The sequence below is a fragment of the Alosa sapidissima genome, chromosome 4, assembly GCF_018492685.1.
Source record: "Alosa sapidissima isolate fAloSap1 chromosome 4, fAloSap1.pri, whole genome shotgun sequence".
In the NCBI taxonomy this organism is placed as follows: domain Eukaryota; kingdom Metazoa; phylum Chordata; class Actinopteri; order Clupeiformes; family Clupeidae; genus Alosa; species Alosa sapidissima.
Window position 1 is genome coordinate 28,703,973 of NC_055960.1, and position 16,472 is coordinate 28,720,444.

The 16,472-nt window shown below is 40.1% G+C and overlaps 1 protein-coding gene across 2 annotated transcripts in view; it reads right to left on the reverse strand.

The window, feature by feature from the left end:
- Window positions 1–8,725: 8,725 nt before the first annotated feature.
- cacna2d2b (calcium channel, voltage-dependent, alpha 2/delta subunit 2b) overlaps window positions 8,726–16,472 on the reverse strand; it is a 30,896-nt gene continuing 23,149 nt past the window's right edge. For both annotated transcript variants that reach the window (XM_042088280.1, XM_042088279.1), the window contains 11 exons: window positions 15,906–16,004; window positions 15,402–15,493; window positions 15,169–15,216; window positions 14,965–15,036; window positions 13,862–14,014; window positions 13,208–13,260; window positions 13,010–13,065; window positions 12,095–12,221; window positions 11,807–11,916; window positions 11,283–11,365; window positions 8,726–11,061 (listed from right to left, as the gene is read on the reverse strand). In XM_042088280.1, coding sequence (XP_041944214.1) covers window positions 10,960–11,061; window positions 11,283–11,365; window positions 11,807–11,916; window positions 12,095–12,221; window positions 13,010–13,065; window positions 13,208–13,260; window positions 13,862–14,014; window positions 14,965–15,036; window positions 15,169–15,216; window positions 15,402–15,493; window positions 15,906–16,004 — 995 coding nt within the window. In that variant the 3' untranslated portion in view covers window positions 8,726–10,959. The remainder of the gene's footprint in view (window positions 11,062–11,282; window positions 11,366–11,806; window positions 11,917–12,094; window positions 12,222–13,009; window positions 13,066–13,207; window positions 13,261–13,861; window positions 14,015–14,964; window positions 15,037–15,168; window positions 15,217–15,401; window positions 15,494–15,905; window positions 16,005–16,472) is intronic.

The window sequence follows — 16,472 nt, forward strand, 5'->3', positions numbered from 1 at the left end:
TTTGATAATAAGTAACCTGCCAGATCCAATTAGATCTGGGGAGAAATTAGTTGGTGTGGGCTGTGGTGGGTAGGCCTACAAAGTGGTTGGCCTATTATAAGAGCACCTGGAATTATCTGGTTAACAGGCTTTAAGGGGAACTGGGGGCATGTTTTACACATTATTGAGCTATTCTATTTCTAGTTCATTTTGGAAAGTTTAAATTAAAAATCCTAGGATTCACATAACACCTATTAGCAAATATGGCATTTAGACATATAGATTAGGCTAAAGCCTATACAGCATCTACAAAAGACATGTTAGTTATATGAAATGTCAAGACTTATAAAACATACGCCTAATAAAACATTGAAATGTAAAAGCATTTTATGTAAAAATATAAAAAGAAAACTTGGCTAATTTTTGTTGCATAGGCCTAGCAGGTAACTCAACTCCTGTGCTTACGCTGCTGGCTGTGTTATATAACACAAATCCCACAAAGTGCACTGAAAACAATGCCTACCTTTGCAGAGGTTCTTAGACCTTTCCCTAGAGGGAGACAAATCCTTGGTTATAATCTGGTTGAGCCATCTGCTGTAGCTCATTCGGGCAACCTGTCTGTTGGAGAACGAGAAAAGAAATTGCATTTAGTAAAGGGAAATAGCCTACTTCGGCATATATTGCTGTATTCACAAATTTTGAACAGATGGATGCATGCTGTCCTTGCTTTACAAAAAGAAACTCAAAAATGTCCATTACATTTGGACGCATAGTGCTTTGCAATCATTGAGCAAGGACAGCATGCGTCCATCTGTTATTAAATTAAGACAAAATTCATCAATAAACTCCCAGGGTCTAAATATGGAGTTTTCCCTCAGGATTGATTAGGCCTAAAGGAAAACATGATAACATTGATTAGACCTGCCCCAGCCGTGACGCAACTAGCTGGAGCACCTCCGCCGTACGCCGGCGACCCGGGTTCATTTCCCGCCCCGTGGTCCTTTCCGGATACCACCCGACTCTCTCTCCTACTCGCTTCCTGTCATTCTCCACTGTCCTATCAAATTAAAGGTATAAAAAGCCCAAAAAAATATACTTAAAAAAATAAAAAACATTGATTAGACCTACAGGAAAACACAATAAGGTTGATTATAGGCCTATAGGAAAACACAATAAGATTGATTAGACCTACATGAAAACACAATAAGGTTGATTAGGCCTATAGGAAAACACAAAAAGATTGATTATAGGCCTATAGGAAACCACAATAAGATTGATTATAGGCTTACAGGAAAACATGATAAGTCAGCAACAGAGGGAGAATAGACGAAGCTTCTCGATAGGCTTGGCTGTAGACTACTATTCAGCAGCTGCAGATATTATCAGTCAACACCTTCTCTCCATTAAAACTACGATGACCTTGCTTGGCCTTTTCAAATGCTTCTGTGGGGTAACTGAACAGGTGCTTTGTTTGTTTATAGTTCATTATGAATTGTCACAAAGCAAAGCAGACTGAATTCATGTTTTTCAAAAAATGGTCCTGCCTGCAATCATCTTGACATCGTTCTATATTTCTCCCCTCACCTGGGCAAGAAATAGATCGGACAGAAGTTATTTAAACAATCAAATATGTAGGATAGGCAAAAGGTTAGGCCTATAATCTAGCAAGTAATCTGTTGCATTGCTACTTTCTTTGATATTAACCCCTAAATATATGGTATTTTATACATAAAAGGTCACAAGACAAGGGCTCTCTGTAACAAAATACCAGCTACATGACCATGCTCCTCCTCAGCTAAGGATGACTCCTCTCCAACCACAGTGCACAAGGCAATACTTGGAATATTATTGCCTGTGAAAGGGAACTTTTCAATGTTTAAAAAAGTGTATGATACATCTTGAAACATTATATAAACTAAGCTTATATAAATAGTTGCTAAATATTTGAGAATGGACAATAATGTTCTATGACAAGTAACAAGCTGGAAGAGCTAACAGTGTCTTAAACACTGTAAAATAACAACTTCACTTTGAACTGTATTTGAAGACTTTACAAAAAGATCAGATTGATGATCTTTGATACAGCAGGGAAATGAAAGGGGAAAGCAAGGTATGACTGAAAATCTGACACAGAAATGACCACAAAATCAAATAATGTGCCCATTTTAGATACAAAGATTCAAAGACTACAAACGCACATTTGTGGTGGGATGACTGGGCTATTTCAAAGCGTTCAATACAGCTGGACAAAAAAGGAGAAAAGAAAAAAAGGGTAACTCAATAAATGAATGTGCCCGTTTTAAAAGATTCAAAGACTGCAAATGGACATTTAAACCCTTAAAGGGGTACCTGGGAATGTTGAGAAATGAACGTTCTAAAGAATATCTGGGTTCATTGAATTCAACATAGAATTTTAGAACCTTCAATTGTTGCGGAACTTAGAATGTTCAAAAACCTACACCTTTAAGGGTTAAACATGCAAGAACAAGAAAACAGAATAATAAAGGGAAAAAAACTTACATTGAAAAGCAGAGCTCCACTATGCTGTGCGCCTTTGTTTGTGGCCACTGTGGCCATGTGAACAGTAGCAGTTCAGATGGCATAGAGGTCCCATGCTAGTAAGATTCAAACACTAGAGCCAAACAGCAGAGCAATGACATCAGAGCTAAACAAGAAGTTGTGGTCTTTTTTTCCCCTATTAAAATGATGGTATTAAATATCATACATCAAGCACGATTCTGTTGCCTTGTCTAGGTCAGATTGTTCTATTATTATTCTGTAACATCTTTTGTTGTAAATAAACCACAATTACCAATTACGTCACCTTTATACAGTACATGTTTACTAGTATTCTGATGAACAGGGCTATGATCAATGCCTTTTTTGGCCAATGACCTCAAAATGAGGACCTCAAATTAGGACCCTTGCTGTTTGAGCACTGGCAAAGAGAGGCATATAAGGAGATGCCAAGATGACAGGCAAGTTTTAAGATGCTCAAATGCCATGACTGCCATAAAGCTCAAATTTGTTCCTTCTCCCTGGCCAGTAAGCTGCAACCATATACAGTACCAGTGATATTGTGAGGCTCCCTCTCATCGTGAGCTCAGTCATTAGAATCATAAATCCACTATTTTTTATAGGTGGCCTGAGAAAGAAAATAAGTTTGTCAGTACAAAATGATAACTACTGCTAAAGGGGGGGAAAGTGTGTTCAAGTTGAAACATCGACATATTCTACCAATGGTAACATTACCTAATTAAGTCTATAAATTGTCAGGATTCACAACAAGACCAAAATAATCCATGGCTAATCTCACAATATCAGCAGGCATGTGCTGTAGCTGACCAAACAAGGAACGCAAGAGCATTTGCACCCTGATGATGATTTATTAAATCGTTTTTTTTATTATTATTATTCATTCTAGCACCTCACACCAAAGAGGATAGCAACTCCCAGATTAGGAATGTAGTCTCAATCTCAGATAAAGTATTGTTTTGCTTTATATTCTCAATGTGGTACGGACACATGCATATGAAAGTGTTATGACATGACAGATGGTCGTGCACATAAACAGGAACCATTTTTGTTACCATATTGCTTGTTTAATCAAATACTAAATGGAGGATTTCACAGGAGGAGCAGGCCAACACTCACCTGTCCAGGTACAGGAAGGTGCAGCATGAGCTTGAGGAGGCTCAGGAACGTTCTGACATCGCTGAGTCCCAGGTCAACAAGCTGAGTCGTGATTCTGGAAAGGTATCTAATACTATATCATAAAGTGTTATAAAGAGTATGAAATATTTCTGAGGATTAACACACCTCTAATGCACATAATTTGTCTTTATCTTTAGGGCAAAGAAGCCGAATGAGAGATGAATATCATAAGAAGTGCAATTTTATAAAATATCAATAAACATCACCCAAACTTGCCTTCTGACTTCTGACTGATAATTTCCTATCTCCACTCTAACATTCATCCATCCCAACATCCATTATTGTAACAAATAAATTGTCTATCTTTTTAATTTTTGTAACATGAGCACAATAACTCAACCAAAAACTCATCCACAGAAATATCCTATAGACCCTTTCAAGAGAGTTCCATTATCAGCATCATAGTTGGCCCCACAAGACTTCCGTTTTAACATTCCATATGTTATCTTAATGCAGAGGAAGTAGATTGGGAACCAATAGAACATTCAAGCATTGTTTTTGTTTTTATTGTTGAAAGGGTCTATAGATTTAGATTTAGATAATTTGGTGTGCAGTCTTGTGGGGCCAACTATGATGCTGATAACGGAACTCTCTTGAAAGGGTCTATAAAAGAACAAGAATGCATACTCAGACCACACAGTACAGTGTACCTCACAAGGAGTCACAAACTGGCATCTATCATCATATACTTTAACTCACTTTCTTCCCATATAATACATTATGGGTGTGTAGTAGTTTGAAAATATAGCCGCAAGCGGTGATGATGGCTAAGAGCACCTACGGCTCCACGACCTGTGACATTTCAGAATCCAACAATGCACTTACATGTGGTACGTTTTTGTGAAATGCACATATCTGATGTGTGTGCTATTTGTTTTTGCTAATTTTATATCGGGGACATTTACTCACTTCCTGTTGGGTGTGAAATTTTAAACTGATGGTATTCACTTAGTGCTGCTACACCACAAATATGTGGGTACAATGGCGCATTTCCAAGTAACCAATGTATGACATACATTCTGTGATATGCAGTGTTACACAGTTGACAAGTTATCCTAACTTGGGGGGGGGGGGGGGGGGGCTCTGTCCCAGAGAGACTGTGAGGGATGATATGGGTGCCAAATTTCATGAGTTTTCGTGCATGTGATACATAGATTTCAGCCTAGTTGGTATGCCCCCCCCATCAAAATATAAACTCAGGACACCTGCGAATTCATACACCAAATGAAATGAGTCTGATGAAACTTCTAGGGATGGTAGAGGTAAGACCAGTGAAATTGTCATTCTATCGGTTGTCAGATGGTGACACTATGCCAGACATGTGTTTTGGGCATGGCAATATCACTATTACCATAATAATCAATAAACTGGGAAGTTTCAGCCAAATCAGCCAATGCATTGTGACTTTACAGTATGACAGATTTTGTGTTTATTCAGTGATCAGATCAGATGTTGAATTTATTCAATGGTGCGTTTGACACATTTCAACATATTTGTTACTATTCAACATCAACAACATCTTGACATCATGTCCTCTAATTTTGACATAATTCTGATGAACCATCTAGGAGAAGTGTGTCATAATGTATCATGTGTCACCCGTGTAATAGCCATTCTATCTGTTACCAGATGGTGGTGCTATGCCAAATATGCATTCTAAACATGCGAATATCATCAATGTCATACTAATGAATAAAGTGTGAGGTTTGAAGCATGCAATGCATGGCAAATGTGTGACACATTTCTTGTTTATGTGGCGAGGTATGCAAATACATCATCAACAAAAAGCTTCTCAATTTAGAATTAGCAACATTGACATTATACTATATTTGGAATGAATCGTATGTATTGTCTAGGAGAAGTACATTGAAATTGATCATGTGTCACAACAAAATCCAAAATATCTCACTTCCTGTTTGTATGGTATGGTTAATGCAATGTACTTAAGAAAATTGTTCGTCTTGGGGAGTTACAAACACCTACCAAATTTGGTGTACGTAGATGAACCTATATATGCTAACCACAGTACATCAAAATTGTTCATGTGCACAATGCGCAAAATCCCAAATATCTCACTTCCTGTTGGGTGTGGCTAATGCAATGTACATATGAAAGTGGGGAGTTGCATGCACCTACCAAATTTGGTGTGCATAGCTGAAAGTATATGCCAACCATGAGACTAAGTGAAATAAGGGAGCGCTATGGAGTCCATAGGCCACACCCAGGGCCAAGTCTATGTCCATGACAGCTTTATCGGACACCTGCCGTGTGTGCCAAATTTCATGAGTTTTCACCTATGGAGACACAACAATGGCCAAATCATCCATCTCCTTTGTAGAACACTGACAGATCATTCTCTCTCTCTCTCTCTCACACACACACACACACACACACACACACACACTAATACACAGGGAGTGGCTTCCAGGGTGCAGCTGGCTCTGTGGGTGTAGTGTGTGTCCCCTTTGTACACAGCTGTGGCTGCAGGCTGTGGGAAGGCATTAGGACCTGTGGTGATATACAGTGCCAGACAGCGCTGAAAGCCGTCCAGGAGAATCTATTTGCAGCCCTGACACACTGGTGAATCTTCAGGAACATACTGTATTTAGCTCACTGTCCGCTCCAGGACAGTCGACAGCAGGCAGCATGAGAGGTTCTCTTTCTCTCTCTCTCTCTCTCTTGGCAGTTTTCCCCACTGTTTGAAACATACTCCATTGTTAAGATGATCAACGTTCAAACATTCTCCAGGGATTTGCGTCACATGGCTATTTTTAGAAAGCTTTTTCCAAACAATTGTAGGTTTATCGTCTCATCTTATTTTGAAGTGGGCAAGTTTAGTGTGTGGTTGATGTCTTGTGTGTCTCTGTTACATTTAGGTCACAGTTTATTTAAATTAGGTCAAATGATAATGACTGAGAAGCCTACATTGGAGTCCTTCAAGAACTTCTTCCATTTTATGAGGGCATAGGCAGAACATCCTAGTGCAAAAAAATTGAATAACTATGCATTACATTTATATAGTACTTTTTAAGGCACCCTTGTGAATTGTGATATCACCAAAACAATCCAAGACCATAGGACCATATGTATTAGCAGTGCCAGGGACGGGCATAGACATTTTGGACATCTTTATTTTAAAATAAAAAATGCTTTAAAATAAGTCTGTGATATACAGATTAATTAAAATACCCTCACACTCATGTAAATGTTTAATACTCAACAAATTTCTACAAAATAATCAGTTTGCAGAGACACAAAGGTCTTCTTTATTATTAATTCCCCACTTTCACATATCAGGGAAGGCTGTCTTGAATTGCAAAGAACAAACTAGTAGAATAGGCCTAGTTATTAGATAAGGCGCCAACAATCAAATTGATGCAGCTAATATTTAAGGCAGGAAACTGCAGGCAAAACAATTTTCTCCATGTACTGTAGGCTACTGGTCAATTTTGAGATTTTGGTTTACTTTTTTACTTTTTCTTTCACTGGCACCGAAATGCAACATCAACAAAGTTTAATCTCCTAACCTCAGCTTTTTGCTCAATCAATCTTTTATCTTCAGAAATAAGGACACTTTCTATCCAATAAAAAAAAGATCAGGGGCTGTGTGCACCTGCCTGTGTGTTAGCTTAAATTAATTTCACTGATTAAAATGATCAATGTGGAACACCTAGTGAACACTTTTACAACATTTCTACAAGTAGGAAATAAAACTACACAAAGCCTTGACCTTTGACCCCATGACCCTGCTAAGCACCTATGTCATGAAGCATTCATGATGCTATATGTGTGTGTGTGTGTCTGTGTTTCTCACAGGAATTGTTCATATCTCTATCTTGCTGGCCTTGGTATCCACGATCATAGATATATATCTATGTCCACGATATTCATGAGCCAGCATGGGCATCCCCATGACACTTCAGCAGTCAGAAATCCAAACCTGCGTTGTACTGATTTTAATAAAGTAAACTAATATATTTTTCTGTCTGTCACATATTGTTTAGAATATCCATATTGAGTGCAAATTTGTCAACATTTTGAAATAAATATAAGTTGAAGTTGAAGATTCTAGTTAGCCTTCTGAAAAAGTTTTTATGTGAACAGAATGGACGGAAAATGAAAACCGGACGGAAGTAGTGGGTTCACAAATAAGGTGGATATCTGCAGTATTACAAACCCACTATGAGGACATGCAGGATCCAAACATGCATTAGCATAGTACAGTGAATAGTGGAAAAAATAAAAATTGTTAATAATTTTTAAAAATGCCCAACTGTTGTGCATATGGCTGCAGTGCAAGACCGGGAAGTGGTTTCACAATTTCCCGTGACCCAAAATGAAGAAAATTATGGGAGCAGAAGGTCAGAAGATAAAACTGGAAGGCAAATAATTACTCCCTATTGTGTTACATGTCAATTTCTCTCTTTGACTTATGTTAAGAATTTACATAGGACAAATATAGTAATACCACCATTAATGTACCATGCTGTCAAAAAAGTTCTAACACTTAAAAAAAAAAGAAATGAATGTCTGAAGTTAGCCAAGCCTTACCCTAGTGTAACTTTCTCGCTAGCATGTTGTTCGAACTCTCTCTATATACAGCTCTGCAAACATGTAAACAATACTGCCATCTACTTGTAAATAGGTATACATCTGCCCCCTCCATCATTTTCTTAGCTGAGTTGATACAGCTTTGAGCTTTGCACCTATTTAGAACAAGAGAGTGAGTATGTTCTTCTGCCTGACTGTTATGAGAGCTTAGCACCTGAAGAGGGAGAAAGCCAACAGCAGGTCTCACCTTGTCTGAGGAAAAAGCTGGAGGACTGTCAAAGACTGTGTGAGGTGGAGAGTCTGAGTCAAAGTGCTCCAGGGAAGAATAAACCACACATGATTGGCTACAGCAGCCATGTAGGACCCTGGTAATGATTAAATACTTTTGATGGTTATTTCTTGTGTGTATGTCTCCTGTTGTTGAGTGTGTGTATACAGCAAAGAAATGCAGACCAAAATGAACAAACACACTTCATCTGGGTTGAAGTGAAAAATATGACATCTTTAAATCACCAGTTTCTCTTATAAACATTGTTGTGACCTACACGTTATGTTACAAATTTAGCCTTTTTCCTCCATTTGTTTTGTGCCTCTGTACAAAAAATCGAAGTGAGACGGAAGACTGAAAAGAGGAGCTGTGTCCCTTTACAAACAACAACATCATTAAAAACAGGACAATAAACAAAAAGGGACAAAGAGCCCCGCAAATCTTCAATTGCATACAACACTAATGAAAACCTTTATAGAAAAATGTATCTTCCGTATGAATGAGATATTAGGGATCAGCGAAAGAGAACAAGCGCAAACGCACGGTCACAGTTTGAATATTCACATATCACACACAAACGCTCAGCCAAGGTTAAAGAGCAAAGAATAATTTAAAATAAATAGTCCCTTAAAATTGTACCACTATATACCACTAGCCTTTATAAACTTCTCACCTGTAGATATCATTATCTCAGCTTAGTGTTGACATTTTATACTATATTCTCAAAATACACAGGAATACAGTCTATCCCCATCCATATTTTAGATTCAGAACACATAGATACATTTTCAGTAATATTTAAACAAAGCTACACTGTGCTTAGAAACAGTAAAGCTGATTTGGTCATTACTATTTGCAATTCACTGTATCTGTATCCAGAACATGCAATTCAGCCATCTTGATCAGTGTAGCACACTTGCAGTCAGTCAAAATGCAGTAAACATGACACCCGGGGTAAAACATAGTGCCCCAAGATATAAACTGAGTCCTTACAAAGCACTTTTTTACTACAGATCATAAAGGTGGCCCACACTGTGCACGCAATATAAATTAAGATCCTCCTTTAAAAGAAAACATTTCTGAAAAATTATCACGATTTATCTCTGGAAATAGTGGATAGTGTAACTTCAAAACGTGCTTCTCAATATCTAAACATACCAGACCTCTTCCCTTATTTATCATGCAGCAAATATATCCATATGTTCACAGTCCAAACAAATACTACTTTCAAATGAAAAAAAAATCAGACTTGGGTCCATTCTGCTGTCCCAGAGGAAGGGTCCTGTGCTTCTATTGGGAAACACAGACCTTGAATCCACCATTTCCTTGGACAAGCGAGGGCTACACAGCCACTACTGTACATTTCCAGTCATCACTCCAATCTAACACACTCTGCCCTCAGCATGGCTTCTGAGGCATAACATTTGCACGATTGCCAAATGTCCACCAGGTCTTGTTTTCTTGTTCATCTGTATGTCCTGTAGACACAGTTGTATATCTTGAAGGGTGGAAATACACATATCCAGGTGTTCGGTGTCCTGGGTAATTTTAGCAAATGGACTAGGACTGATTTTGTCACAAGGTACAGCTGTGACTAGCAGTCGTACAAAGTGCTTTCATGGTGAACAAGGTCCTCAGAGTATTCCGGAAGCCAAATTAACACAGCCAATATTCACATCCATTCAACGGGAGAGCAGTGCACCAAGGCACGTTTGGGTGGCACACCAGGCAGACGTTATGTACACGCCCTATGAAACATTCTAGAAACATTTCTGCAAAAACTATGAGACAAAAATATTTTCAGCTTCTTCACAAATCTGTTTCTTTTTTTAAACCAAAAATAATAGGATAGAGACACTAGGCAATTGACTGTCTGGAGAAAAAAGGGTGAGATTTTAAAATACTACGCTCACCCCCAACCCCTCACCCCCACTTCTGAAAATGTACAAACAAAAAAAATCCTTACTGTGGCCAGACATTGGCGAACCTTCTGGCTGAAAAAAACCCCCACACATTCTAGAACTACAACCAAAAATAAATAATTTAAATGATTGCACAATATGCATAATGCACAATATATTATTATTATAATGATGCTTATTCATAACCATAGGCAGACTTGCTAATGACAATTTACAGACCATCCCCTTTTCCCTTAAACGTTTTCAATTTGGCAAGCAAAGTTCAGAGTATAGTAACACATATGGCAGCACATTTTATATTTTCCCCCTCAACTCATACATTTTCTGTAAAAGTTCTTTCAGATAAGATCATGTGGACAATGCTGGACTGGAGAAGAAGAGACATGGCAAGGTGCATGGTAGTCTAAAAAAGACTTGAAAGATGAAGGTAGAGTTTTGTTGACGTCTACAAAAAAGAGGAGGACACAATGGGAAATGTAAAAGCCAAAGGAAAACAGGTGACAGTTCTCCATGACTGGCCTCCATTCAAGAACCGACAGTGAGGTAATATGAAATGATTTTCACCCATATGAGGACAGCAAATGAGGCATGGAGGGAGTAGCCTCGTCCACACTCGGTTGTGTTCTCCTTCAGGGGAGAGAAAGAAGGGAGAGTAAGATAGGAGAGAAAGGGAGACAGAGAAAAACATTAGCATCTGTTAACAGGACACGTCATATGCCTCTGTCAGTTGCTGTGCTGTCCAAACATTCCAGCATTTGGTTCTGGGAACTGCATGGCTATTATCCTGGGACACTGTGGATAGCGATGTTGATACTTCTGACAGTAAAATGTGGTTGTTGATGGCTTACCAGTATGTGGTAGTCAAAGCACTTTGTAGGACCTTTGCGATAACGAGATGAGTTGAGGACTTCACATGGGTTCTCTTCCTGAACTAGAGTGAAGAGATTGAGGAAGCACAACAAAATGGACACCACGGTGGCCAGCACAAATGCAGCTATACGGACCCCTAAGGATTTGAGTCGTTGAGAGCTTAAGCAGAGACTTTCTAATGAAGAGACATAGCACTGAAAAACTCCTCCATAGACATGCATGGGGTTAGTTTGTAATGCCAGTATGGCAATTGTCTACACATATCCCGGCCCTTCCGCGGCAAAAAAGTCGACACGTGAATACATTATGCCTATCATGTGGTGTGTTGTGAATACATTGTGCCTAAAAGGACTTTAGCTTAAGTGAATCAGTGACTATTTGCAGGTTGTGCATGAGTGTGTGTCAATTCAGCAGGAAAATGCCAGCTCAACCACCAATAGATGACTGTTCTATGTTCAGGTGTAGGGCTGCTGCAGGTATTTCTAAGATGATGGAAGGATACACTCAGTTTTTAGCAGGGTCAGTCGCTCCACTTCGCAGGTGCCGCAGGGCAGAGTCTCAGCCACCACAAAAAGCAAGTTGGTGTTCTCGATCCGTTTGGAGTGGAACAATCTTCAAGAAATACATGTCAGCATCAAGCATGTTAGAGTATGACTTATGGTATAATGCTCATCACTCATAGTAACACACACACACACACAGACACACACACAGACACACACACACACACACACACACAGACACACACACAGACACACACACACACACACACACACACACACACACACACCTTGAGCAGTTCCCACAGTCCTGCAGCATGTCATAGGTGTTGGTTGTGTTGGTGAAGTAGAACTGGCTCTGGATGGTCACACAGCTGGTGCTTCCTCTTGGGTCGAAGCCGTCAGCCATGGCATCATCTAAACAAAACAAACTTGCTCACAAACTACTGTACTGCACCAACACACATGCATATACATATACTCACTCACCATGTTTATCCTGTTTACAGTGACATCACACTGACATACACATACACCCCAGGTACCTGGGCAAAAATATGGGTGACGCTTTACGGTACGGTAGTCCGGGCACAGACTACAGATGCTCAGATTATCAACTGTCAATCTGTTGACACTGTTAACTACAGTTTATGATTAAAGATGATATATTACATTTATTTGTCATATTTGATTTATTGCAATTGCAATTTTTTGCAAAAGATGCCATCAGAGATTAAAGAAACATGTTATTTTCAATTACTGGCTTCACTGACAACGATGGTGCAGCTAGGATATTCACAATGCATACCTCCATTTGCAGCCTGCAAATACTGTTTGTTTTGAGTTTGTGTTTTGGCCTGCTGCTCCACCCCCTGCCAATTTACCAATCGCACAGCTAGTAGCATTTCAACCTTTGGATTGCCAGATTAGCCTACCTAATGCCTTTAACTGTTTTGATTTTGGACCGCAATGCCCGTTTTAAACGCTAGTGGTCGTTCTTACATGTAGCACCTTTAAGGTTAAGGTCAGGGACTGGTTTAATAATTGGTTTGGTGATGGTTCAGTAATTGTTCATCATCAATTTTTAATACAAATTTTAACAGATGATCTTTCATATCTTTATGGGAGAACTGTCCAAGTAAGGGGTTACCAAAACATTTACCATTACCAAGGCAATTATATTATATTATGTGTTACATACATACCCGCACTGAACCAGCTGGTAAAGGCAAGTCCATGGAGCAGCTGCTGAAGTAGAGTCCTATGAATGCGACAGTTTACTTCAGTGGGGTGACATGTCATCTCAGGCCACAGTTGACTTCTGTACACTTTCTACATGTTTATTTGTCAACCTCTGAAGTGCTGATTGTGTATGTGGAGAGTGCTCATATGTAGGGTCTTACCATGCAGCTGCCGAGGACCACCAAGCAAGCCGAAGAAAGTCTGCTATGGAGGGCTGAGGAACAACAGAGAAAGACAGATATGCACAGACCAAGGAGGCATTGAATTTCCACAGGGAAAGGTGGAGAGAAAAGAACATTTCACTTCACTCCCATCTCACAATTAATCTCGCTTGACCTCAATCAGGGTGCTGTATAAATGCATCTGACACATCTGTTATGGAATCAGCAAAACCAATCCAACACAATCAATTCCATCATGAAGGACAGGATCTGGGAAAACCCATCACATGTTGAAATCAAAAATCTTTGATTTCTCCATTTCAGTGAAATTTCGGCAACGTAAGATTCTGATACGTCCTAGCAACATCCTTGATATCGTCCTTGCCAAATCCTGGAAGTTGCTAGGATGCTATCAGATTCTTAAGTTGGTAAAATTTCACCATGTGATGTGGGGCTTTTCCAGATCCCATCGCATATCGTTTGTGGACCATACCAGTGAATGAAACTAATTAGATAAAATATCCTTAATATTTTTGTTGGTCTTATTCCGGATTCATCAAACAGACTTAATCCATGACACCAGTCTGTGAAATGTCTTTTCTTTTGATCTATTTTCAGTAAAAAATGCCATGCAGGCAGAAAGTGGCGTCTCACCACGAAGATGCCCCTCGGTGCTGCCCCCGTGTGGCCGCTGATGATGGGCTCACACGCAGACTGGTACTGGAAGGTCTGGCGACGGGTGAAGATGGAGCTTTCATACAGAGCATGCATCAGGTAGGGATCCACATCGCCAAAAAACAGCCCCACCTGGGAACACACAAACACACAGGTGATCTAAAAGAGCAACGATTCTGTGAAAAAGTGTTAGGTACCCATTCGATTTTTTGTTTTAGCACCAGGTATGTTTAATTCACATTGTCTTTATTAGAATTCAACCAGAAGATAGAGGGAGTATAAAAAACGGAAAAATGTGCATTTCTGGTTCAGGTTCTAGTCTTTTGCATCCATTCGATTGGTTGTTTTTGCAATGTTCAATCTCACAGAGGGGAAGCTGAAGTCAGGTTGGCACTGGCACTGGTTCTGGCTCTGCACACTGGTATTAGAACTGGGAGGAAGATGATGACACTTGAAAAGCTACAGCTCGAAGAGTCCATTGCTCACCTAAAGTGGAAAATGCATGGCCAAAGGCCCTTGATGAGGCAAGCTGACACTGTATTACCACCGGGGAATACTATAGGAGGGTCACCGGAGGTGTACAGTCCTTTTTTTAGGCGGCTCCTCCTCTTTGCGCCCAGCCAAAATGCTCTTGACGCCGCAGTGTCAGTTTTAGGGTGAGCCACGCACAAGTCAGCAGCTGATCTCGAGACCCCCATTGTAGCTGGATCTACCAGAAGCTTCTAGCAGGCCAGGCATGCCCATCAATTGCCTGGGTGGGGAACAACAGCTCCATCAAGAGCTTCCCCCTTGGGTGACTGATCATTATAAAACTGCTAAAACAACAAATGTAATGGTAGCTTAAGACTGAAACTGGACTGGTATCAGAACAAAAACTACATTGTGTATCAGCCCCCACCTCTGGAACTCTCTGCCCCACTACATTGAACACTCCACGTCCATAACCACTTTCAAATCTCACCTAAAAAAACTCATCTTTTCAGACAGGCCTACTCTCTTTATTTTTTTTTTTGGCATTTTGCTTGTCTTTATTGACCCCACACTGATCACCATAATTAGCTTCATCAGCTAGGGCAACTTGCCTTTTTCCAGTGATCTCTCTGATTGGACATAACAAGGAAACCACCATCATCAATCAGGTAACAGAGTAGATCCTAGGGACAGTAAGAGGCACAGTTCAGAGATATGTGCAGCCAGCGTGGACAAATTCAGTGGTCACATTCATTTATCAGAATATCAGTGGGTTTGTGTGTACTGTATGTGTGAGTTATATTTAGGCATCTTACGTCACTGTTCACTTCACAGTCCATTTCACAGCTTCTGGAAGGCCCACACTGCACACAGTCAAACAGAAATATCTCACCAAAGGCAACCATCAGAACTCAGAAATTCACCAGGGTCTATTCAGGGTGGGTGGGCATTTTTAAACCATTTGAGGCACTTATATAAATAGAGCATGTATATTATGACATATATAAACTGGTTATTGTGTGGGAAATGCCAAGTCAGCGTTGGTTACCTTATGAGAGCCCTGACGATTGTCTGACACATTGCTGGCCAAAATCTTGAACTTATCCACCCAAGCTTCAAGGTCCAGTTTCACTCCCACCACTGGTCAAGAGAAACCCAACAGGAAATAAGCAGAACCAGTTAGTAAAGAAGTTAAATTATGGCCTAATCGGTCATTCTTATCATGCTGGTCCCATCATCACATGGTGCCATCCTATACACATGTTGCTAGAAGGACGCACACTCAAAAACAGCCTACTTGCTATCCAAGCAACAGTACATCCAAGACCACTTGTATCATCTTTGGGCTCCACTGTAAGCCCCAAATCAGTCTAAGTTCAATAAATCAGATCACATATGGAAAGAACAGGAACAGCACAAGACTATTCAGAGTGAATTTCCATGAGCACTGAAAAACAGAAGGGTGGTCAATGAAATCAATGCACATACAAGACACAATTAACCCAGTTAAACCAAGAACTGGACCGTTTGACAGGTCCTCCATCACACCCACCTGCAGGCTTCAGAGTCCGAGCCCCGACGGTCACCTCTACTGCAGTGCTGACCAGAATGCCCACAGTGCCATTTTCAGAGGTCAGGGGATCATCCATGGCTGTGGAGTGAACAAATACACCAGAGTCAAAGCTGTACACGTCCAACTGTGCGTAGGCACATCCAATACTCTGTGCACTCTCTAAAAAGCATAGATGAGCGTTCACTCTACCACTACAATTAAAAACTCACAGGGGCCCAACTGACAGCAGTGTAAGGCATGGTAATTGGTCTGGGAGCTCACAAGTAAGTATAATTTTAAAGCAACACTTGCATAAAACCGATTAAGTATCACTGACAAAACTGACAACTGTTCACTGCACTGTGTTTACCATATGGATAATGGACTTTCAACATCTTCACAGACATTTGCTTGTGTCGCGAACGTCATTAATGACGCAACCCGCATTACTTTGAGAGCAATTGGATCTGCTCATTGCATAACATCTCACATCTCAAATTGAGCTTGCAAGACAAAGGCCATCAAACTGAATCGATGACTCAGTCTTGACCCCAGACTGCCTGAGGA